Source organism: Oryctolagus cuniculus, chromosome 16 (assembly GCF_964237555.1).
Source record: "Oryctolagus cuniculus chromosome 16, mOryCun1.1, whole genome shotgun sequence".
Lineage (NCBI taxonomy): Eukaryota > Metazoa > Chordata > Mammalia > Lagomorpha > Leporidae > Oryctolagus > Oryctolagus cuniculus.
In genome coordinates this window covers 8,064,316-8,089,271 of record NC_091447.1, presented here as the reverse complement: position 1 = coordinate 8,089,271, position 24,956 = coordinate 8,064,316, and the positions used below count along the sequence as shown (strand labels likewise).

General features: G+C 44.2%; 1 protein-coding gene and 1 long non-coding RNA gene across 2 annotated transcripts; one reads left to right on the top strand and one right to left on the bottom strand.

The window, feature by feature from the left end:
- Positions 1–10,739: 10,739 nt before the first annotated feature.
- LOC100359173 (serine/threonine-protein kinase MARK2) lies at positions 10,740–13,141 on the bottom strand. Its single transcript, XM_002720851.5, has 2 exons — positions 11,406–13,141; positions 10,740–11,289 (listed from the first exon to the last, which is right to left on the bottom strand). The coding sequence occupies exons 1-2, from the start codon at positions 12,441–12,443 to the stop codon at positions 10,813–10,815; spliced, it is 1,515 nt and encodes a 504-aa protein (XP_002720897.3). The 5' UTR covers positions 12,444–13,141; the 3' UTR covers positions 10,740–10,812.
- A 13-nt stretch (positions 13,142–13,154) lies between these two features.
- On the top strand, positions 13,155–19,325 carry LOC127487327 (uncharacterized). Its single transcript, XR_007914097.2, has 3 exons — positions 13,155–13,577; positions 13,745–13,833; positions 14,449–19,325. It is a non-coding gene; the product is annotated as an uncharacterized lncRNA (long non-coding RNA).
- Positions 19,326–24,956: the final 5,631 nt, after the last annotated feature.

Sequence of the window (24,956 nt, the reverse complement as noted above, 5' to 3'; positions counted from 1 at the left end):
GCTTTCCACTCCCTTTGTTCCTGCTTTCCATAATTCCAATAAAATGTCTCCATCCAGTCTGAAGTGTTCAGACCACTTTAAAAAAAAAGATTCATTTTATTTATTTGAAAGACAGAGTTACAGAGAGAGAGGTCTTCCATCCACTGGTTCACTCCTCAGAAGGCTGCAATGGCCTGAGCTGCAATGATCCAAAGCCAGGAGCCAGGAGTTTCTTCTGGGTCTGCCACATGGGTGCAGGGACCCAAGCACTTGAACCATCTTCTACTGCTTTCCCAGGCCATAGCAGAGAGCTGGATCAGAAGAGGAGCAGCTGGGACTAAAACCAGTGCCCATATGGGATGCCGACGCTTCAGGCCAGGGCTTTAGCCCGCTGCGCCACAGCTCTGGCCCCTCAGGTCATGTTTTATTCTGCTTTCTCTCTTCATTATTCTTGTGAACTACGGCTTATAACTCTCTAAAGTTAGTGTCTTACTATTCTTTTTTTCCACAAGAAAAAATGAATTTGAGCAACCCTTTCAATATATTTTTATGCGTTTATCTATAAGTTACGTCTAATCTTATTAATGCATTATGTGTATTAAACACACATTATGTTTGAAAACAGGTATTGAATGAATTGAGGCAAAATTTAGCATAGATTTTCTTTTTATACTCCAATTGTTCATTATACCTTAAAAAATTATAGTCTAAATGTATCACCCCAGAATTGATGCATTGAAACCTAATCCTTCATGGAATTGCATTAGGAGACAGGTTCTTTGGGGGAGGTTAGGTTGTGAAGGCTGAACCCTAAAGATGACCTTACTCATACAGAGAGCCAGCCAGTGCCTTTTCCCCTGGAGGACGCCGTGAGAAGGTGCCAGCTGTGAGGAACAGGCTCTCACCAGACAGCAAATCTGCCAGTGCCTTGCTGTTGGGCCTCTCAGACTCCAGAACCATGTGAAGTAAATATTTGTTGTTGATAAGTCACTCATTTGTGGTATTTTGTTCTAGTAACCTGAACAGACTAAGATAAATACAAAGGAAAAAAATGTAACAACAGTTTGGAGTGACTGCAATCCCTGGAAATCATAAACTCCATATAATTTAAGAAAACTTATAAAAGGTATTGTACTGCACATTTGAAGTATACCTTGAAGCATTTCTTGCCCATTTCTCAATTAAGTGAACACCCCTTAAAATGCTCTGTGTCATCTCTACTTGTGGATAGCAAATTAGTTCCCTATTTGATACACACAGTGATTAATCCATCCCTTATCTACCAATTTCTTTGTCACATATTTGTCTTCTGTATGCCAAGATAATTTTATGGAGTAAAATCCAGAGAAGGATAATGAAAATGGAAACAAAGTATTGAACACCATCCTAAAAATTAACATCAAAATTCCAGGTAAATATGCCTGATAGATCAGGAAGAATTTTTTATTCTGGGTTTCACAAATATTAACAGAGGTTTTGCTGCTAAAGATGAAGTTGACATAATTTGCTGGCATAAAAAAAGTGATGAAACTACTTTTATACCAGTATCTCATTGATATGTTTAGCAGCATTGTTTTACAGCCTTTAGAAACTTTCTATTCCCAAGTAACAACTGTATTTATTTAGATATTAATTCTTCACTTATGGAGGCTGGCGCTGTGGCTCAGTGGGTTAATGCTCTGGCCTGAAGCACCAGCATCCCATATGGGCGCCGGTTCAAGATCTGGCTGCTCCGCTTCCAATCCAGCTCTCTGCCACGGCCTGGGAAAGCAGTAGAAGATGGCCCAAGTCCCTGGGCCACCGCACCGGCGTGTGAGACCAGGAGGAAGCTCCTGGCTCCTGGATTCGGACTGGTGCAGCTCCAGCCATTGCGGCCAATTGGGGAGTGAACCAGCGGATGGAAGACCTCTCTCTCTCTCTCTCTCTGCCTCTGCTCTCTCTCTGTGTAACTCTGCCTTTCAAATAAATAAATAAATCTTTTAAAAAATTCTTCACTTATGTCTTTATTATGTTAGAAAGGAAAAATACCTTAAGAAAATCAAAATATTCATTCTTACAGATGGAAAAGAATAATTTCTTTATTTTCCATAGTAGAAATAAGATATGACTTAGTCATTTTGAAGTGATATCCAGCCTTTTCCTTCTTGTATTGTGTTTGTTTTCCATGGGTAAAACCATTGTCTACAAAAGTTTACACCAGCTCTGATCAGTGAGCAGTTTCCATAATAACAACACCTGCAAATCTCATAAACTCTCTTGGAGTGGAAATAGAAATAATATCTCTTGGGTGCTTGCCTTTATCTTCTACTGCCTGTCCTTACAACCTAAATTACACCATCAAGCACTTAATTGCACAAGGTTTTAGATAGAACTTTTTTCTTTAGTTCAATTGAAAATTCTTAAGAGGCGCAGGCTATGTTTTGTACTATCTTCATGGCCCTTACAGAAGAGATTAATGCAGTCTCGATGAGGAGGAATTATTCTTACTTTCCCAAATCAAGTAGGTGAGGGAGCTGAGGCTAACTGTGGCTAAGAGACAGGAAGAGCTGCTTGAGACTAAGAACAGAAAGCCCAGAGTGTTGCCTCTTAGCCTTCCCGCTGTGGAAAATTCCCCCCAAGCCAGGGTGAGGAAGCCTGTGGATGGTGGGCATGGTGGTCAGTTCCTGATTCCTGGCTGGCGGAGTGCTAACCAGACAATTATAACTTAATTAACAGAAAATTGAAGCGTATTGGTGAGTTTTGCTGGAAGAGGCAGTGCAGTGTGAAAATCGAATCTAGCATATGTCAGAGATTTATGGAAAGACAGTTCCATGCATAGTGGTGGCCCTAGTGTTTCTTATTACTTAGCATAACATTTTTTTTTCCAGAATGATTATCTCAATTCAGTGTCAAATTCCCAAGTTGCTAATCCAGTGTCCCAAGCAGGGTTGGGAGCTCAGACAGATGACTAGTTACAGTAGGGCCTGCACACTGCCCTAAGCACAAAGAATCATTGTTTAATAAGGCAGAAAAATCTCAACAATGTGGGTGAAACAAAGCAGGTTTTGTGTGAGTCTAATTGATGCGTGTTTGCTACAGTTTTCATGCATCAAAATAGATTTTTAGGGCTAGTTGAGTCAGGCAGTTCTATTAGGATTATTTTATTCTTTCTTTTGGTTGTAATTTTCAGTGTTCATAAATTTTTTTGGAAGTCATAGCCAAAAAGGTGTCAATATTGACATATTTTAAGTTGAACCTTAAGGCATTAGACAGCCCTTTCCCTTAGCCTTTATATATTGTAATTTGTTGTTTCTTGAATAAATTCTCTTTTTCTACTCCAGGTGAGATTTTATGTGCATTAGCAATGGCCTAAGGTGATTAAATAGTTCACTCTTGCACAAGATCTTCTCGATTTCTGGGAAGACAAGAGTGGCACACAAATAGTGTTCATATTAAAATTAGATGACTAGCGAGAATTCCAAAGTTCTACCTCCAAACCTATCTTTGATTTGACCAAAGTCATTTACTGTTCTGCCTCCATTTCTTCATTTTGGCTAACATACCTTTCATGTAGATGAGAATTACCCATGTTATTTGAGTTATAAGAGGTTCTGGGGCTGGCACTGTGGCATGGTAGGCTAAGCCCCCACATAAGGCGCTGGCATCCCATATGGGTGCTGGTTTGTGTACTAACTGCTCCTCTTCCTAATGTAGCTCTCTTCATATTGGCCTGGGAAAGCATTGGAAGATGGCTCAGGTGCTCAGGCCCCTACATCCATGCAGGAGACCAGGAAGAAGTTTCTGGCTCCTGGCTTTGGCTTGGTGCAGCCCCAGCCATTGAAACTGTTTGGAGAGTGAACCAGCAGATGGAAGACCTTTCTCTTTGTGTCTCCCTGTCTCTGTCTGTAACTCTTAAAAAAAAAAAAAAAAAACCAAAACAAAAATAACAGGAGACAGGAAAGAGAGCCCACAGTGTGCTTGTGTGAAACCTGACTCTGCTAAAGTCTTTGGAGGAAGGACATTGTTGAGAAAAGAGGCTCGAGATTGCAAAGAATAGATTCTCTATTGCTTAGAGCAGTGGCCCTCCAAGTGCACTTTCCAAACCAGAAACGCCAGCCTTGGTTAAAATTCAAATTCTAGGGTGGGCGTTCAGCACAGCAGTCAACATACCACTTAGCAGTGCCTGACAGCCTCACTGTTGTGGGCTTTTGGGGAGTGAACCAGTAGATGGAAGTTCTCTCTCTCTCTCTCTCCTTTGTCTCTCTGCCATTCAAATACAATTAAATAAATAAATAAAATGTAAAACATTTTTGTAAGACACAGAAGAAATTTAAATGTATCTTACTAAATGAAAAACACCCAGTCTCAAGAGCTCAAGCAGTGCTCCTCACCTTCTGATCCAGCTTCTTATTAATGAGCACCCTGGGGGGCAGCATGTGATGGTACAAGTATCTGGGTCTCTGTCCAACTATGTGGATGACCCAGATTGAGTTCCAGGTTCCTGGCTTTGGTCTGGCCCATCCTTGCCTGTCCCCAGCATTTGGAGAGTGTACCAGTAGGTGGAAGATCTTCTCTGCTTCCCTGCCTTTCATATAAAATGGAAATTTTTTTTTAAATCAACAACACAACAAAAATGCTCTCAAATTCTATGATTTCACTGTCTAAAAATTTCCTCTGTTCTCTGCCTATTCATCCCTGCACCCCAATGAATCCCTGGAAAGTACCAATCTTTATACTTCTTCCATGCTTTTTTTTTCCCATCAATATTTCATATAGTGGAATCAAAAAAATGGAGCTTCTTGAGACTGGGTGTTTTTCATTTAGTAAGATACATTTAAATTTCTTCTGTGTCTTACAAAAATGTTTTACATTTTATTTATTTATTTAATTGTATTTGAATGGCAGAGAGACAAAGGAGAGAGAGAGAGAGAGAGAACTTCCATCTACTGGTTCACTCCCCAAAAGCCCACAACAGTGAGGCTGTCAGGATGAAGCCAGGATCTGGGACCTCAACCCGTCTCCCACATGTGTGGGCAGGGACCCGACTGCTGGAGGCATTACTGCTGCTTCTATGGGTCTGCATTATCAGGAAGCTGGAGTCAGGGCATCTTGCTTGGTGTCTTATCGACCATGCCAAATGCCTGCCACCTCTGTGTCTCTTCATTGGTTTATAGTGCATTTCTTTTAGTGCTGAACAGTGGTACTTGTCTGGAAGTACCACCGTTTATCTATCCATTCAACTATCGAGGACGTCTTCCTTGCCCTCAAGTTTTGGTGATCACTAATAAAGTTACTGAAAACATTGTTGTGCAGATTTGTGTGCAAAGTTTTGAATTCATTTGAGCAGAGGCAAGTGAGCAAGACTGCTGGGCCTTAGAGTGAGAGCATGCTTCCTTGTATAAGAAGCTGCTCAGTTGGTTTCTAAAGTGGTTGTGCTGTTCTTCATTCCATGACAATGCAGCAGCATTCCTTTTGCTTTGTGTCCTTACCATTACTTGGTGCTAGTACTGTTTTGGGTTCTGGCCAGTCTTCTAATTGTGTAGTGGTATCTCATTGTTTCAATTTGCAATTTCCAAGTCTTATGTGCAACACATTCTCATATACTGATTTTGATCAGTATATGATCTCATATACTGATTTGGCATCTTTATCTCATCTTCCTTCCTTCCTTCCTTCCTCCCTTTCTTCCTTCCTTCTTTCTTTCTTTCACATTTATTTGAGAGGCAGAGTTACAGGCAGAGAGAGGGTGAGACAGAGAGATCTTTCATCTGCTGGTTCACTCCCCAAATGGCTGCAATAGCGAGAGCTGGGCTGACCTGAAGCCAGGAGGCAGGAACTTCTTCCTGGTCTCCCATCCCGGAGCAGGGTCCCAAGGATTTGGGCCATCTTCCACTGCTTTCCCAGGCCACCAAAAGGGAGCTGGATCAGAAGTGGAGTAGCCAGGATTCAAGCCGTTGCACATTTGGGTGCTGGTGCTGTAGGTGGTGGCTATGCTGCAGTGCTGGCCCCAATGATATCATATCTTTGGTGAGGTGTCCATTCAGATAGCTAATGTGCCAATTAGTTTTTAATGAGATTATTTTTGTTCTTATTTTTAAGAATTCTTTGTGACTATGGATTACAGGCCTTTATGTGGTATTGCATTTGCCAAAACTTTCCATATATACAACTTGCTTTCTTATTCTCTTGAAATTGTCTTTCACAGAGCAGCAATTTTTAATATTCATGAAGTGTAGGTTATCAATCATTTCTTTATAAGTAGTGCTTTTTGTGTGGTATCTAAAATGTCATCACTGGGGCCCGTGCTGTGGTACACTTGGGAAAGTAGTGGAGAATGGTTCAAGTCCTTGGGCCCCTGTACCCATGAGATCCAGAGGAAGCTCCTGGCTCCTTGCTTCTGTCTGGCCCACTCAGTCATTGTGGCCATTTGAAGAGGGAACCAGTGGATGGAGGATCTCTCTCTCTGTCTCTCCTTCTTTCTCTCTGTAACTTTGTCTTCAAATAAATAAACAAATCAAAAAAAAGTCATCACCATACCTAGACTTTTCTCCTATGTTATCTTTTAGCAGCTTTCTATCTTTTCATTTTATATTTAGCTCTATTCAAAATCAATTCCATTTTTAATTAATTGTTGTAAAGGGCGCTAAGTCTTTTTAGATTCATTTCTGCAGCAACATTTGTTGAAAATACTATCTTTGGGGGCCGATGCTGTGGCATAGCAGGTAAAGGAGCCTCCTACAGTGCCTGGGCTAGGCCATGTGGAAACCAAGAGCTCCATGTGGGTCTCCCACGTGGGTGACAGGGGCCCAAGTATTCAGTCCATCATCCCTTGCTTTCCTAAGAGCATTAGCAGGGAGCTGGATTGGAAGTGGAGCAGCCGGGACATGAACTGGTGCCCATATGGGGTACTTGTGTCACAGGAGGCCATGTAACCCCCTTGGCCACAACACTGGCCACACCTGGGTGAATGACACATTTTTTTTTTTTAGGATAAAAACTATCACAATGATGAGCTGCACAGAGACTGTCTTATTTGCCCAAGTAACTTAAGGAACTGTGCAAAACACCACAGATGAAGTACATTAGAGCTCATTCAGGAGGACCACTTCTTTCTTTTATATGAGTGGAGGGGCCAGGGATGTGCCACTGTGGGTTAAGGCCTCACCTGTGACACCAGCATCCCATATTGGTTCAGGTCTTAGCTGCTCCGTTTTTGATCCAGCTTCCTGATGGAGTTCCTGGCTCCTGATTTCAGCCTGCCCCAAATATTCACAACCTATTCTGAACATTTGGGGAGTGAACCAGTGGAGGAAAGACCTCTCTCCCTCTCTCTCTCTCTCTCTCTTCAATTCTCCCACTTTATGTGGTACTTTCAAATAAATAATTTTTTTAACTTTGAGGGGAAACAGATTTCCAGCAAGATTCTTTGTTCAGAAGATTGCACCAAAACTATATCCCCCTTCACTCTGCAAGAAAAAAAATTTTTTTTTCTCTATTTACATATACCTACTATGGAATTGCAAAGTAGCTCCAAATTAATATTCACTTAGCCATCCTTTCCTTCAGCTGTTTTGTTTGTTGTTGTTGTTTATTTTTTTATTTTTAACAGAGACAAAGACAATGTCACAAACACAAAACAGTGGATTAGGGGCCAGCATTTGGCACAGCAATACATCCCTTACAAGCATTTGTTCCAGTCTTCGCTTCCCCACTTCCAATCCTACTCCCTGCTAATGAGCATGGGAAAGCAGCAAAAGATGGCCCAAGTGCTTGGGTTCCTGCCACCAACATGGGAGACTCGGAAGAAATTCCTGGCTCCTGGCTTTGATATGGCCCAGACCTAGCCTATGCAGCCATTTGGGGAATGAACCAGCAGGTGGAAGCTCTCTCTCTCTCTCCCTGTCTCTCTCTCTCTCTCTGTGTGCATGTGTGTGTGTGTGTGTGTAATTATGCCACTTAAAAATGAAAATATTTGTTTTAAAAAAAGGAGTGGATTAAAGTATTTCTTGGAGAGCCTTTTGAAGAAACGCTCAAATGTAAGATTTCTGTAAGTAATACCTGGCACTGAAACAGACTTAAACATGTTTTCATGCAGCGAATGTTTAAAGATTCAAAAACAGAAAAGCTCTGGTCTCTATAGCAGCATTCAGATAGAGTTCATTAGAGTTTAAATAAAATCCAGACAAGTACAAGTGTTGGGGGCAGGTGTTAAGACCCCACTTGGGATGCACACACGCCCTGCCCAGGTGCCTGGGTCCGAATCTTGGCACTGCATTCAATTTCAAGTTCATACTCACACGCAGTCTGAGAGGCAGAAGGTGAACACTCAAGTCCTTGGATCCCTGACACCCAGCATGAGAGACCCAGATGCAGATCCAAGCTTCAGGTTTGGTGACTCTGGCCTGCTGGCTTCCCAGAGAGGAAAGAGACCAGAATCTAACAAGGCCGTCCAATGTGTGCAGAGGGAAGGCGGGCAGGGAGCAGGTGAGGGAAGGTCCCCAGTGAGAAGGGAGGAGCTGAGTCCTGCCCTGAAGGGGACAGAGCCCTGCATAGGTTTGAAGGACAGCAACAGTGGGAGTCCACACTTTGGACTTCTGGGCATAAAGAAAATCCACACCAGGGAACAGATGGGGGCACCAAGCCTGCCACCCCACCCCTGCCTGCTGCTGCTTCTTCTTCTTCTTCTTCTTTTTTTTTTTTTTTTTTTTTTTTTTTTTGACAGGCAGAGTGGACAGTGAGAGAGAGAGACAGAGAGAAAGGTCTTCCTTTTGCCGTTGGTTCACCCTCCAATGGCCGCCGCCAAGGCCGGTGCGCTGCGGCCGGCGCACCGCGCTGATCCGATGGCAGGAGCCAGGTGCTTCTCCTGGTCTCCCATGGCGTTCAGGGCCCAAGCACTTGGGCCATCCTCCACTGCACTCCCTGGCCACAGCAGAGAGCTGGCCTGGAAGAGGGGCAACCGGGACAGAATCCGGTGCCCCAACCGGGACTAGAATCCGGTGTGCCGGCGCCACAAGGCGGAGGATTAGCCTAGTGAGCCACGGCGCCGGCCAACCCTGCCTGCTTCTTGTTCCCCAGCCCTGCCCTCGGTGTGAAAGACAATCTCACCTGAATGGGTAGGACCCATCTCTATACCTGGCCATGACCACTGTAGCTCACCCCAAAGGAAAGACTTCCCCAGAGAAAGCCCCTGAGGCACCTCCCCAACTACACGTTCACTGTCTCTCGTGGAAATGCAGGTGACTGGGGCCACAGAACCTGAATTAGCAAAGGCACCGGCCTGCCAGTTCTCTGGACTGCTGTGTTTCACCATCAATCTCTCTTCTGAAACTCAGGGTCCAGAAAACCTAAGGGAGAGAAGTGGTGCAGCCTCCCACAGGTATCCAGGCCACAGCTCCTGGAGGGAGACACACCATGGGGAAAGAGCCAGGATACTGAAACCAGTCACACAGGAAACTCAGCAGCAAGGTCAGGAGAACCAAGTGTAACCGGGGCCCTGCCCGGCACACTTCTGTGACTCCCAACAAGGCCTGCTTCTAGTGACTTGTCCTTGTGTTGTGGGCTTCGGGCAGGTGCACACACACCAGCAGGACCTGTGTTCCCATTTCACATTCTGAAAACAGTAACCAGGTCATGAGTGTGCAGAGAGCTCACACAGAGTGTCTGCGTGTCTGCCCTGGACACGGCTCACAGCCTTATCCCGTCAGGATCACCATGAACCATCTGTCAGTCCTGGGGGTGCCCTTGAGATTCCTCTGAAGTCACTTTTCCCTGTAACTTCCCAGAGGCCCTCCAAGAATGGCTTGACCACCCACTCAAGCTGAAGTACTCACAGCCCCGATTCTGTCCCGGGAGGAGGCAGAACAGCAAAAGGGCTGTGATCCATCTTGGTGGAGCATGCATGTTACCTTCAGATTTGAAAGAAATGATCATTCCCTAGAACTAGCTCCCAACCCCAGGAAACATGGAGCTAAGACAAATAACCTGGGTGCAGAGGGCTCCGTGTCCACAGCTTCCCCAGGTAGAGCCCGAGGGGCCCTCTGCTCTGCAGGCAGCCCCCAGTTCTACTGTTACCTCCCTCCTGTTTGCACAGGCAGCTTTGGAAGGCCAGGCTGGGCCAGATGACCCAGTGTCCAGAACACTTGCAGAGAAACCGCTGCTACATGGGCCCCTCTGTTCTCTGCTGAACCCAGGCCACAGTCAGAATTCCTGCCCAGCTCCCACCGGTAGCTGTCTGCGTCCACACCTGGCCAATCCCACACACTGTGATGTCAGAGTGCTTGGCCTTCAGGGTGGGGTCTTGTTCTCCATTGGCACTGCAGGTGCACATTGGTATGGACATTCTCAGCTCTGCCTCCATGCACATCACGAATGACTGGACCTCCCTGCTCTGTCACAGATCCATGGACCCTCCTTCCTGTGTAGCAGCAACTGTGCATGTTTGAGCCTCTCACTCTCTCCCTTAACTCCCTCCCCCTCCACAAACCTCACCATGCTCACCTCCCTCACCTCCACCCCCTAAACTACCACACTGCAGACCCTCCCACCTTCCCCATACCCCACACCCAATCCCCCACCAATTTCTACCCCACATCTACCCCCACCCACCCCGAGTCAGCTTCTGGGAGCCATCGCTCTCTTCTCAGGTCCAGGAGGTCAGCCTGTGTGTCAGCCCCAGAGCAACGAGAGGGGACCGTCCTTGTCCAGGGGAGATCCATCTGGTAGTCAACTCCATCCAACCATGCCAAGGTGCACCCAACACAACACACATGACAGTTCCATGGATAAAGTTTAGATTTTTATTGACGAGAAGCAAATGTGAGCCCTCCGGCAGCTCAGCTTGCACACTGAGGCAGGCTACCTGGGGGTCACCTTTCGGCTGCGGGGGCCAGGGCCTCTGGCTGGGGCCGGCAGGCAGCAGGCACGCAGGAGGAGTCTGAGGATGCTCCTGCCAATCCTCCTGCCCAGCCCCTGCCGGCCCTTGCTCGGGACAGAGGCCGATGCTGAGCTCCCAGCCTCCTCAGGCTCAGCTGCTGGGACCTCTGGCACCACCAGGTGCTGACTGCTCCCGAGGCTGGGGGTGGAGGGGGCAGGCACAGGGACGGGCTCGGGGGCTGGGCTGGCACCAGGGCTCCTCTCCTGAAGCTGTCCAGGGAGCGGAGAGGCAAGCACAGGGGCGGACACTGCAGGATCCGGCTCAGGCTGGGGTGGCGACTCCGACTCTGACTCCAGCTGCAACGCAGGCTCTGGCTCCGACTCTGACCCCAGCTCTGCCTCTGAATCCGACTCCGCCTGGGACATGCACTCAGGCTCTGGCGTGGGCTCCCTGTATCCCTGAGGTGACAGGGGAAGGCAGGTGAGAAGGACAGGTGCACGCTGGACCTCCCTTATGCCCCCAAACCCGGGGAGACCATCAAAGACCCGCACTCTGACACCGGGGCTCTCTCTACCTGCTCCAGGCTCTGGGAATCTGGCTGCAGGGACATCCGGCTGGATCCCCCAGGGCCAGATGGCTCCGAGGCTCCAGCGTCCGGAAGCAGACCCAGGCCCGCCAGGTACTCCTGGGCCTCTGGGTCCTCGGGAACCCCCAGGGGCTGCACCACGGTCACCTCCTCGCCCTTGGCTCCCTCCAACCACCATTGTTGGTGAAGGATTTCCGCCGTAGGCCTGTCGCAGGGGTCTGGGCTGAGGAGTGAGCTCAGGAGCTCCTCCAGGGCTGGGCTGGCCGCACACGGGAGCTCGTAGCTCCCCCTCTGGATGCAGTCCCGCAGCTCCTCCCGGTCCTTCCCGCTGAAGGGCATGGCCCCCGCCAGCATGGCAAAGAGGATGACCCCCAGGCTCCAGGTATCTGTGGCATAGGGGTCGTAGGGCTCTGGCTGGAACTCTTCCGGGGCACTGTACTCCGGGGTCCCGCGGAAGCCCTGCACCAGCTTGCCCTCAGGCAGATGGCAGCTGAGCCCAAAGTCCGCCAGCTTCACGTTGAGCTGAGAGTCCAGCAGCAGGTTCCCCAGCTTGAGGTCCCTGTGCGCCACCCGCTGTGCATGGCAGTGGCCCACGGCCGCCAGGATTTGGTCAAACATGACCATGACCTCGGGCACTGGCAGGCCGCCCCGGCTCATCACGTGCTGGTAGAGGTCGCCCCCGTCCACCAGCTCCATCACCAGGCAGTGGTAATGGCCGACCCAGCCCACCTCCAGCAGCTCCACGATATTCGGGTGCCTCAGGAGCTGCATGATGCTGGCCTCTTGCGTCACTCGCCTGGTGCCAAAGGGGTCACTGGAGTCTTCAAGGAATATCTTCACAGCCACCTGCCGCTGGCTGGAAGCCTGGTGGGCCAGCACCACCAGGCCGAAGCTGCCCCGGCCCAGAACCGACAGCAACTGGAGACCAAGCTGATGCCTGGCGATGGCATCCAGACCCTCACGGCCTTCCAGGTGGGTGTCCCTAACTACACTCTCTGCACTACTCTGGCTAATATTCCTGTCCATGTACACTAACTAAGGAGCTACCCTAACTACAATAACTAAGAAAATAAAGGGACAACAAGGGGACTACCTGCTGAGCTGACTATAGTGGCACACTAACTATACTAACTACACTTATCAAACACAGTGGCAAGACTAAGTCCTATCTAACCAAAACAGAAAACAAAAACCAGAGAAACTCCAAAAAAACAAACACTAAATAGCTACACTAACACTCAGAGATCTAGCCGCACTGTCTAGCTAAAGATGCGGGAAGCCAAAAACGAAAAAAACTGCAAAAAAAGACACAATGGGCCAAAAAAAAAAAAAAAATAGGAGGAAAACAACAAACTAAATCCAAATGGGGGAAAGAAAAAACCAAATAGAACAAGAAACAAACAAACAAACAAAAGAGCACACCAACACCAACCAGCACAAGCGCACGCAAAGATGGGTCCAAGTCACACAGGTCACCGAAATAGCTCCCTGGTAAAGCGGACAAAAACCTGGGCCGTGGAGCCGCTTATATAGGCGTGTGGAATCCTGTCATCACAGGGCTCCTTATGAAGTCAGAGCAAGAAATGGACCAATGGCAGTCCGGCAGGGACTTGCACGACTTTCTATTTCATGACAGTTGGTCCTTATGAAGTCAGAGATGGGCGGGGACCAATCACAGCCACAGCTAATCCTCGGGGTTTTCTCAACAAACTTCCTCTTAAACAATATCTTCAAAGACCCCAAGAGCTTTTGGCTTAGATTGGAGATACAGATTGAGGTTTATTTTTTGAACATTAAAACACATAGTATCACCTATAGCCTTTTCATTTCTGGTTTAAAGAGTGAAAAATACCATGGGGTCTTTAAGACCTTCGATTGTCTACAATCTAGATACATGTCCCATTTCCTTGAACCTCGGAATGATAGGTCTCAGAATGATGTTACAGCTTCTCTGGCATCATGAATTCCTTGACCAAGTGTTCTGTTGCCCATGACACCACTAAGCACATTATTCACATCAGCCAAGCTGAGAGGAAGGGATTTTCCATTATCATTATCATTATCATTTTCCCCCTAAGATCATCACCAGATTTCTTGTTAGAATCCCTGGAGGACCAGAAGGTAGCTTTGGGTTGGTATAGTCCAGGTACGGAAGGCCAAGTAAGTATCAGCTGAGAGAGCTGCTTCCTCCAAATTGTCTTTAGAATCGCAGGGAGAAATGGAGGCATTTCCTGATGTCTCAGGGTTCTTGGGCTACTCCAACAGAGTGTCTTGAACGGAGTCCTGGATAAAGAACAGAACTTCATTCCTCAGTGTTTGTTCTGCAGGCTGGAAGATGAGGTCAGGGGTCCAGCAGACTCGTTGTCTGCAAAGTGCTCCCTCTCTGCTGCTGCTGAGCCTTCTTCAGAGAGAGATGGTAAGATGGGAAGGCTGGTGGTTTGCTGTGGTTGATTGAAGCCAAGTACATGTGTGCAAAGTGGCATTGTAGTCCTTAAAAAAGTACCCTTAGTTCAAAACTCCCCAGTAAATTTTAAGGAAAGATCATGGCTTCCTGGGGTGTCCTCAGATGGTGAAAGCACAGACCTCACCCAGTCAAACCTTTTAGACAGACAGGTAGCCTGCAGCTGACACTGCAGTCCAGCAGGTTAAACCCTGCTACACCAGCATCCCATGTGGGCTCTGGTTGGAGGCCTGGCTCCACTTCCAAACCAGCTCCCTACTATTGTGCCTGGGAAAGCAGCAGATGATGGATGAAATATTTGGGCCTCTGCCACCCGTGTGGGAGACCTGGATGGAGTTCTAGGCTCCTGGCTTTGGCCTGACCCAGAGGTGGCAATTGTGGCTACTGGGGGAGTAAAGCAGCAGTTAGAACCTATCTCTCTCTTTCTCTTTCTCTGTCTCCCCACACACTCTCTCTGTCTTCCACCTTCACTCTCTGTAAATAAATGTCTTTTTTTAGAGAAGAAACTTTCTCATCCTGTAAAGGAGAGTGGAACCCCAGTCCTGTGTTCCTCACCTCTTTATACTGTAGCATTGACCTTGAAGTTTGAACATGAAGTTTGGAGGGACACAGTTACCACTAGGACTGCTCTGCACGAAAGAGATCTTTGAGGCTGAACAACAGGACCCTGCACAGGACGCCAAAGCCATAAAGACATAAGATCTCTGGGGAGGCTAATTGTCTGGTAGGATCAGATTGTGCTGTGTACCTGTGTTGGAATGGTGTGTTGTAGTCCATAAACCTACAAGTATTGCATGCTATTCCCAAATTTAAAAATTCTCTTCAATTTCTTTCATCTATGATTATTAGGTTTGTTGTAGAAATAGCTTGTCTCCTTGATTACATTTATCTTGGGTATTTTCTTTTTCTTTCTTGTAGCTATTGGGTATGGGATTGCTCTCTAGGTTTCTTTTCCAGATGATTCACTATCGGTGTATAAGAGTGCTACCGGTTTTGAACCTCAACATTGTAGCCTGCCACTTTGCTGAATGTCTTAGTTCTATCATCTTTTTGGTTGCACCTTTGGGGTTTTCTAAGATCATGTCATTTACCAAAGAGATAGTCTGCCTTCCTCCTTTCTAATTTGGAGGTCCTTTATTTTTCTTGCCCAGTTTCTCTAGGTAGGCTTTCCAGCATCATGTTGAATTAAATTTCAAAAAAACTTTGTGTGTATTTTAGTGCTTTTTACCATTGATCTGGGATTGCCAATGTCTAGAAATACATTTTCATTTCAATGCATATTGTTCATTTTTAGCCTGGATTTCCCATTATAGAAATCAAATTACAGTTGATAGAATTTAAAAGGAGAGTATTATCCAACATGGGAAGCAGGCCACACAGAAGACTCATAGAGAAGGGACCAATGGCAGTCCAGCAGGGACTGGCATGAATTTGTATTTCATGACAGTTGGTCCTTATGAGGTCAGAGCAGTTGAACACTTGGCCACTTTTTCTTCTTTTCCCAGGCAATAAGCAAAGAGTGGATCAGAAGGGAAGCAGCCGGGACACGAATGGGTGCCAGATGGGGTGCCAGTGTCTCAGGGGGTGGCTTTCCATGTTGTCCCACAAAGCTGGCCGCATCCGGGTCACTGCCACATATCTAGGATAGGAATTATCACAGCGATGATCTACACTGGCCCCTGGTACTGTACAAGCATCAGAAGTGAAGTGTTTAAGTGCTGTTGCAGGAGAATGACTAGTTCCTTTTAAAATGTGAGGGGAGGGGCCGGTGTCAGGACACAGGGCGTTAAGCTACTGCCTGTGACACCAGCATCCACATCGGATGGTGTGGGTCAGGTCCCAGCTGCTGTGTTTCTGATCCAACTTCCTGATGGAGCTGATGGCTTCTGACTTCAGCCTGGCCTAGCCCCTGCTGTTGCTGCCATTTTATGGGGTGAGCCAGCAGATCTCTCTCTCTCCCTGACTCTTCCCCTCTCTATTGCTCTGCCTTTGAAAAAGATATTTTAAAAATCCTTAAAGTTTTAGGACTGGGTGGAAGAGGGGGAACATTGTGGCATACTCAGATAAGCTGCTGTGTGGAATGTCAATATCCCCCGTGGGGGTACCAGTTCCTGAGCAGGATGCTCCACTGCTGATCCAGCTTCCTACTAATGGCCCAGGAGAAGCCGAGAAAGATGGCCCATCCTCTATGGGGCTTCTGCAACCCAAGTGGAAGACCTCGATGAAGCTCCTCGCTCCTGACTTTAGCCTGTCCTAGCCGTGGTCACTGTGGACTTCTAGGAAGTGAACTAGCTGTTGAAATATCTTTCTCTCTCTCGCTTTCTCTCTCTCTAATTTGGCCATTGAAATCTTTCAATATATTCCATCAATTTTGACTTCTTAAGGGATATTGTAACAAATGTATCCCCATTTATTTCCAAAGACATGTTTTCAAACTATTCTTGCATACCTACTGATGAATTATAAAATAGATACAAATTAAAATTCAATTATCTACTCTAGTTTCAAGTGTTTATTTCTTTGATGATTTAAATTAAGATAATGTCACAATTGCAAAAGAGTGGATTCTTGGAGAGTGTTTCTTAGACAGCATTTTGAAAAAAATCTGAAGTATAAGATCTTTGTAGTTCATTCCTGAAATACATCTACTCATGTTTTCATGCAGTGCATGTTTAAAGATTCAGAAACAGAAAAGCTCTATAGCAGCATTCAGATAAAGTTCATTAGAGTTTAAATAAAAACCAAATGGTGCAGGTATCAGGATCAGGGATTAAGATCCAACTAGGGATGCACACACACCCTTCCAGGTGCATGGGTCCCCACCTCGTTACTGCATTCCATGTCAATTTCCTATTCACACACACTGAGAGGCAGCAGGTGAGCACCCAAGCCCTTAGGTCCCTGACACCCAACATGGGAGACCCAGAAGAATTTTGAGATTATGGATTGGTCATCTGGGCCTGCTGGCTTCCTCTTTATCATTATGCAATGCCCTTCTTGCTTTCCTTGTTCTGAAGATGACTGTCTCTGAAATTAATATACCTATTCTCTCTTTTTTGATTAGTGTTAATGGGTATAATTTTCTTCATAGTGTTAATGGGTATAATTTTCTTCATCCCTTTAACACTAATCTGTCTGTATCTTATACTCAAAATATATTTCTTATCGATAGCTTACAGTTGAGCTTTGTGTTCTGATACATTCTGATCATCCCCTTCAGTTATTGATGTTTTCAGACCACTGATCCTTAAGTGATTATGGGTATAGTTGGATTGTAATCTATTATATATTTGTTATTGTTTTCTATTTGTCTCATCTGTGCCATAGTTTGTCTTTCACAGCTTTTCTATCTTTTGTGGTTTTATTAGAGCATTTTATATGATTCCATTTTCTCTCCTGTCCTAACATCTAATTTATTCCTCTTTTTTAAAAAAATGTTTCTCTTATAGATTGACCTAACCTTTACAACATATGTTTACAAGTAAGTTCCACATTCAGATAATACTATACTACTTCATATATACTGTAACTACTTTGCAATGGCAAAATATTCTTCCCTTCTGTTCCTTGAGCCATTGCTGTCATTCACTCAACCTATGCATGAACACTCATCAGCATATATACCTGTGTATATATTCATATCTAAATATAGATAAAAATAGCTAGATAGATAAGAATAAAGGGGTCATCAAAAAGTTTGTGGAAAATGTATGTTATGAAAAAACTTTGCAGGAATCCATTTTGAGACACTAAGAACAAGCCTTCAATGTGCTACAAACTCCTATCAGAGAAATATGAATTCTGATAAAGTTGAAACAAGAACAAATACCAAATTTATGATGAAGCTTGGGTGGAAGGATGGTGAAATCACTGATGTTTTATGAGAAGTTTATGGGGACATTGCCCCAAAGGAATCAGGAGTTAACAGATGGATAACTCATGTTAAGAAATGATGAGATGATGTTGATAATGAAGGCCTCCAGGGCTGAACAACCACATCAATTTTCTCAAAACAAATTAAATTTGTTTCTATCCTAATTGATTAAGACCAATTACTAATAGCAGAAACAAACAATAGCTAGTGCCATAGCAATCTCAATTGGTTCAGCTTACACAATTCTGATTGAAAAATTGAAGTAAAGCAAATTTTCTGCTTGCTGAATGCCCAAACTGTTGCTTCCAGAACAGCTGTAGACAAGAGCAGGGTTTCCAATGGAAATTTTAAACAACAGGATGGGGGCCAGCACTATGGCACAGTGGGTCGCAGTACTGGCATCCCATATGGGTGCCAGTTCGAGTCCTGGCTGCTCCACTTCTGATCCAGCTCCCTGCTATGGCCTGGGAAAGCAGTAGAAGATGGCCCAAGTTCTGGGGCCCCTGCACCCACCTGGGAGACCTGGAAGAAGCTCTTAGCTCCTGGTTTCGGATCAGCTCAGCTCTGGCCATTGTGGTCATTTGGGGGGTGAACCAGCAGATGGAAGACACCCCCCCCCCCGGGCTCTACCTCTCCTTGTAACTCTGTCTTTCAAATAAATAAAATAACTCTTAAAAAATAAAAATAGATTTAAAAAATCAGGATCAAGACCCTGAATCATTTTTTTTAAAGAACTGGAAGATTGGAATAAGAGATGAAGCATGGCTTTCCCAGTATAATCCTGAAGACAAAACACAATTGGAGCAACGACTACTATGGGAAATCATCCAGCATGCCCCTTAAAGACTGAACTTGACTCCTTCTGGCTTCTTTGTATTTCCTCATCTCAAAAAGTCTCTAATAGGTACCCATTTTTCTTCAATTAATAATGAAAAAACAGCTTGCACAGACATGGTTAGATTTCCAGGGTTCTCAGTTCTTTAAGGTTGGACTGAATGACTGAAATCATCGCTTGCAAAAAACTATATTGGACTTGCTGGAGTTTGTGTTGAGAAATAGGGTTTATATTTATCTTTTGGTTCCATTTTCCCACAAATATTTTATATTCCCTTCATATATCAACCTAGAAGACAACACAAGGCATCTCCTGGGGGTGCTGTTATGATTTTTCTCTTCTATTTTCTTAATTTGGGCTCTGCTTATACAGATGTGTTCAATTTGTGAAAATTCGTTGGGCTCTACATTAATAGCATGTGTGCTTTCCTGTGTGAACACTAGAGTTCAATAAAAAGCATCATCCTGCCTAAGAAGAATGACCCTGATTACTTACTGATTGGATTGGAAGACAAATCAGTGGATAAGAAAAGGAAATAAATGGTACTATGAAGGAAGGGAAGAGAATGCAGAAAATATTACTGCATGTCTACTATGGAGAAGATATACTGGAAAAAAAAAAAAACCTTGTTTGGCCATGATAGTCAAAATACACAGAATGTTTAGTGAATCAAAGCTGCTATTCGTCATTCATGACTGATGATTCTTGTCCCATGGCCGGTGTTGCAACTCTGCTGGGGATGTTGTAGACTAGTCAGCTGACATTGAGATTTTTTTTTTTTTTTTTAGTAATGGACAATCATGTGGAGTTCCTTGCATCCTTTTGCTTTAAGAATGGTAATTATTCTGCCCACCGTGTCTAGGGGTGTCTCAGCCCATTCTGCTAGCACCCACTGTCTTTTTTTGTCTCCCTTGTCCCAAGGAGGCACTAATTGTCAGCATATATGACTCAAAGCAAGGATGAGTGACAGAACATCTGGGAAGCGATACTTTGGTTCATTAGGGACAGATCTAATTTAGACCTATTTATAAATTAATTTTTGGTAGCTGTGATCCAAATATTGTGTCTTTTTTTTTTCAGACTTCAAAAGCATCCTTTTTTCTCCACGGATTTTCTCTTCAGCATCTGGCAAATTTCTTGCATCTATTTAATAATGACAGCTGAATCTGCCAATTTAAAAAAGATCCCCACTGCACTGCTATAGTAAATGAATATTGATAGTTTGAACTCTAAATTAAGTTCTACTTGAGTAGCCCCAATTAGTCATCCATCCAAAAGTAGATTGAAATACACTACTCTGCCTATGATATATAGCTGAGGTTCCAGGATATGTAATAACTAAGTCTTCATCATCACTTTTTTTCCATAATTAACTTGTGACCAGAAAAATTCATTTTTTATAAACAATTTTTAGCAGCACAAAATGTGTTTACAACATGCTGTTAATGTGCAACAGACTAAGCAACCTCCAAGAGATGTCATCCCGATTGATCAGAAAAAGATTCATTTTCATTTATTCTGTACTCCCAAAGTTCTTGGCTTGGCACCAGAGCCCTGCCTGTTGCCGGCTGTTAGTTGACACCATTTGTATGAGTAACAAGTGATGTTGACAAATGGAATTCTCCAGTCTGGTAAGAAGAAAACAATTTGAAGTCTTCTTTGAAGAGAGCTATTTTAAATAAAGTCTTGACTGTTTACGACTTAAGTATCTCGTCCTCTTTATCCAGGACTTCTCCTCTCCTCATCTATTCTACTCCTTGCCTTTTGGCTAACTCACTCCTCATTAATTGATCCAAAAAGGAGACGGGCAGGTTGAGAAAAGAGAAAGGAATTTTTAACTGGCCATTTAAACAGCTATATACAAACTCCAATATACAAAACCCCTCAGTATTCTCATTCTGCTCAAGTAAGTCCTGTAGAGATAATATGCATTTAATTGCTTCAAGAAAAATGCTTCTGTGGAGAAGGAGAAAAATGTATCTAAACCTTGAGTATTAGGGAAAGCAAATTTAAACAGCACATAAAATGTGATTATTTTCTAATCTTCAAATTCATGATTCAATTTCCAAAAGTAAATACAATGGTATCTTGGATGGTTGAATTCTAAAATTCATTCTATAACTTCTCTGGCTTGTGTGTCAAATAGTTTCTTGAATGACATCTCTGGGGGAAAAACTACTTAGTTTAAGGGAAGGCATATTCTGGAGAACAAGCATTTATGTTCAAATATATAGCAATTGGTCTGTCTTCTCTTCCAATGTGAAATGTTTCTCAGAAGTTAGGAGCTTACAGACAGGTATTGTGGCACAGTGGGTTAAGCCACTGCCTTGAGCATCCTTATCCTATCATAATGGCTAGTACTCAGGTCTGCCTCTGCTTCCAAGCCAGCTTCCTGCTTATGTGTGTCCTGGGAGGCAGGAGATGATGGCCCAAGTACCTGAGTTTCTACCACCCACATGGGAGACCAGGGTGGGGATTCTAGCTCCTGACTTGGGCCTGCCCCAATTCTGGCTGTTGGGGGGCATTTGGAGGTTTTAATCAATAGATTTGAGATCTTTTTCTCTCTCTATTACTTTGCATTTCAAACAAATAAGTAAAGCTTAAAAACATTTAGGAACTTAGATAAGACTAGTTTTTAATCAAAAGATGTCTATATCTATATCCGTGTCTTCATCTTTATCTATAACTATATAGGTTTAAAATAAACATGCACACACATAAACACAGGAGAGAAAATGCAATGAAATTTGAATAAGGGGGGGTACCTGAAACACTTAAAAAGAATTTAATGCAAATTCTAGCTTATTCAATCTTTTCCAAAAATGAAGAAAACTGGGGAAATGTTTTTGCTGAATTCAGTCCAATGAATGGCTGAATAAATAGCTCATATTTTTTAATGAGTCTACATATTCTTTGTTAAATATTTATTATTTATTTATTTGACAGATGGAGTTAGACAGTGAGAGAGTGAGAAAGAGAGAAAGGTCTTCCTTCCGTTGGTTCACCCCCCAAATGGCTGCCACGGCCGGAGCTATGCTGATCCGAAGCCAGGAGCCAGGTGCTTCCTCCTGCTCTTCCATGTGGGTGCAGGGGCCCAAGCACTTGGGCCATCCTCCACTGCACTCCCGGGCCACAGCAGAGAGCTGGACTGGAAGAGGAGCAACCAGGACTAGAACCTGGCGCCCATATGGGATGCCGGCGCTGCAGGTGGAGGATTAACCAAGTGAGCCACGGCGCTGGCTCTGAGTCCACATATTAATTTTTATAGATGAATTGCTTCATTCAGTGGGTTCTGATTGAGTAGCTGGGATATACAAGACATTCTTCTGGCAGGAGAGATGCTGTAGAGTTACAAAGGTCCTCCACAGTGCTCACTTTGGCAGCACATATACTAAACAAAGGTCCTCAACAGAGCTTGCATGCTGGAATGAGACGGCTAAGGAACACCACAGGGACAAACTCGATGGGAGAACGATAGAGAGTAGACCACAAAGATGGCCTTGCTGGCTATTGGCAAGACTTCCCACACTTCTGTGGGCAGCACACATTGCCTAGAGCATCAACAAGCATGTCTTCGTTCCCATTTTCCTTTTTATTGAAAGAACGTGTTTGGGGGCACACAAGCTGGTACTGGTTGAAGCCCCTCAAACACCACCATGATTTTGTTGAAAAGTAAGGACAACCTTGAGAACAGAAGGCTTCCATTCCTTAATAAGTCTTTTTTTTTAAGGACTCATTATGGATAAAGGACTGTGTTAGACACTGAAGGAAATGCAATGAAGACCTTGGGCAGGAAGGGGTCTTTCCTTCCAGTGAGGCACAGTTTAGCTGGGGAAGATGACTTAAGCCCAAGAAATAATAACTGACTTGAATGTAGAGTTCTACCAGAGGTTCATGACAAACTGTCATCTATACAATTCACATACATTTTATGTTGACAACAACCCTGCAAGGAAGGACAGAAAATACTATTGGGTCCAATTTATAGAAGCCACTGATGTCAGCAAAAAGAAATGACTTTTCAAACACCACAGGACCAGGAATGGAGCAAGACTGAACTTGGTTCTTCCAGTTCCTGCTCTTTTATGTTTTTCACTGCATCTGCTCCTTTCCCTAAGAATATAATGATACTGTATTCATTCATTCCATCATACTTTTATTGAACATTTTCTATCTGCTGGCTACTGGGAAAAGTGCTGCAGATACAAAAATGGGTCCTTGCTTATTCTCATGTTGTTGCATAAAAAGGTGACTAGCACTTTCTTTCTTATAAAACTCTCCTCACAGAATCGATACAGTCTCAGTATGCTCAATGTCATTTGTTCTGTTTTCCAGAGGGGGAAACAGACTTAGAGGGATTTTTAAAACTTCTCTAAGATCATAAAGATAGTAGAGGTTCACGAAGATTTAGTGACTACTTAAATGCTGTAAGGAGTACAGGAGGGGCTGGCGCTGTGGTGTAGCTGGTAAAGCCGCTGCCTGCAGTGCTGGTATCCCAAATGGGCACCAGTTCAAGTCCTGGCTGCTTCACTTCCGATCCAGCTCTCTGGTATGGCCTGGGAAAGCAGTAGAAGATGTCCCAAGTCTTTGGGCCCTGCACCCACGTGGGAGACCTAGAAGAAGCTTCTGGCTCCTGGCTTCAGATCAACACAGCTCTGGCCATTGCAGCCAACTGGGGAGTGAACCAGCAGATGGAAGACCTCTCTCTCTTAAAAAAAATCTCTCTCTTAAAAATCTTAAAAAAAATAATAATCCAGCAGTAATACAGGCAAGCACTACAAATAACAATTGAATAGAAAGATGACCAGTTCACCCATATACAGTAAATTTAAAAAACAAAAAGGAGTATAGGATTACAGAACAGTAACTCTAAGCTTTGTTAGACATATCTTGAGAACTAAAAATTTTTTTAGCACATGCACTAACAGCACTAACATATTTTTAGAGTTTAAGTAATCTACATGTGTTATCGGTTACTGTACTAACATTTAAATGCACTATGAAACTTAGAGAAGTTAAAATTTAAAAGGAAAGAAATAAAAAAAAACACAATAGATGTTTTACTTCTTGTACCCTAATGGATAGTTTTGCCCACTGTTCAGGGTACATTTACCTTTTTCTGGAGGTCACTGTTGCAATAGACAACGGAATCTAAAATACCAGATGTGAGTGAAACAGTGCAGGTGCTACTGCTATTTGCTTTGAGTTCTGGCTGTCTGCTACATCAGCAACCCAGAAACATCTGAGGAGCAATTTTTTCATACTTTCTAAAGAAAGATTTGTTTCTTTATTACAAAGGCAGAGTTTACAGAGGTAGAGGGAGGGTTAGAGAGAGAGAGATGGTCTATCCGCTGGTTCACTCCTCAAATGACCATAATAACCAGGGCTGGGTCAGGTGAAGCTAGGAACCCAGAACTCTATCCGGGTCTCCAATGTGGGTGGCAGGGACCCAAGCACTTGGCCTATCTTCTGCTGCTTTCCTAGGCACATAAACAGGGATCTGGATCAGAATTGGAACAACCGGGACTCAAACCAGACCTCGGATATGGGATTTTGAGGTCACTTGCTGTGCCACAACACCCGCCCCCACACCCACTTCTACCAGTTTGTTTCTGGATTAAACTTCTTAGCTTTTTGACACCCTGACACTCATGAACTTTGAATGTCAATGATTATAAGCAGGATAATTTTGAACAAATTGATGTCTGGTCCACAACAACAAAAAAAGAAATATTTAGATTTGTGATTTTTGTGGTTTGGCAATTACACAAAATCAGTTAACAGTGGCGGGGGGAGTGGTTTGAGGCTGGGGAGGTGGTTGCAGGGAGTCTGAAACATGGAAACATTGTGTTTCAATCCCCCAATTAGCTATAATATAATTTGTACTGCCACAATAACTACAACACTCCATGCAAACATTAGTCCCATTCATGAAGAGATCACTTTTCCCTCTACAACAAACTCTTTAGTTGAGCCCATTTCAATTCCTTATTATTTGTACAGACACCCCTTTTACAAGAAAACATTTTCCACTTCAAGTTTATGGTCATATTGAAATTCAATTTTTTGGATGCTAGTTCAATGAATGGGTTTTCAATCAGAGAGAGGTGGGAAAGAAACAAATTTTTGCTCATCTGTTCTTTGAAGGATCTAAAACATGTACAATTTAAAAGTATATAATTGCTTCTTAAAACCCAAAACCACACACACACACACACACACACACAATCCCTGCCTCTCCTCCCCCAGTCTTCTAAAATTATTAATCAGAAGTAACAGGATAATGAATGTCAGTTTCCATCTGGGCCATTGTACTACCCACTCCAGGAGGCAACATTTATGGTATATTTTCTGGGCACAGTGACTCTG

Bases quoted from the DNA above. Each gene is read 5' to 3' on its own strand.
- LOC100359173 (XM_002720851.5), bottom strand. From the start codon at position 12,443: ATGGACAGGAATATTAGCCAGAGTAGTGCAGAGAGTGTAGTTAGGGAC. The intron at 11,290-11,405 runs GTAGAGAGAGCC...CTGTCACCTCAG, and splicing joins ATTCCCAGAGCCTGGAGCAG to GGATACAGGGAGCCCACGCC.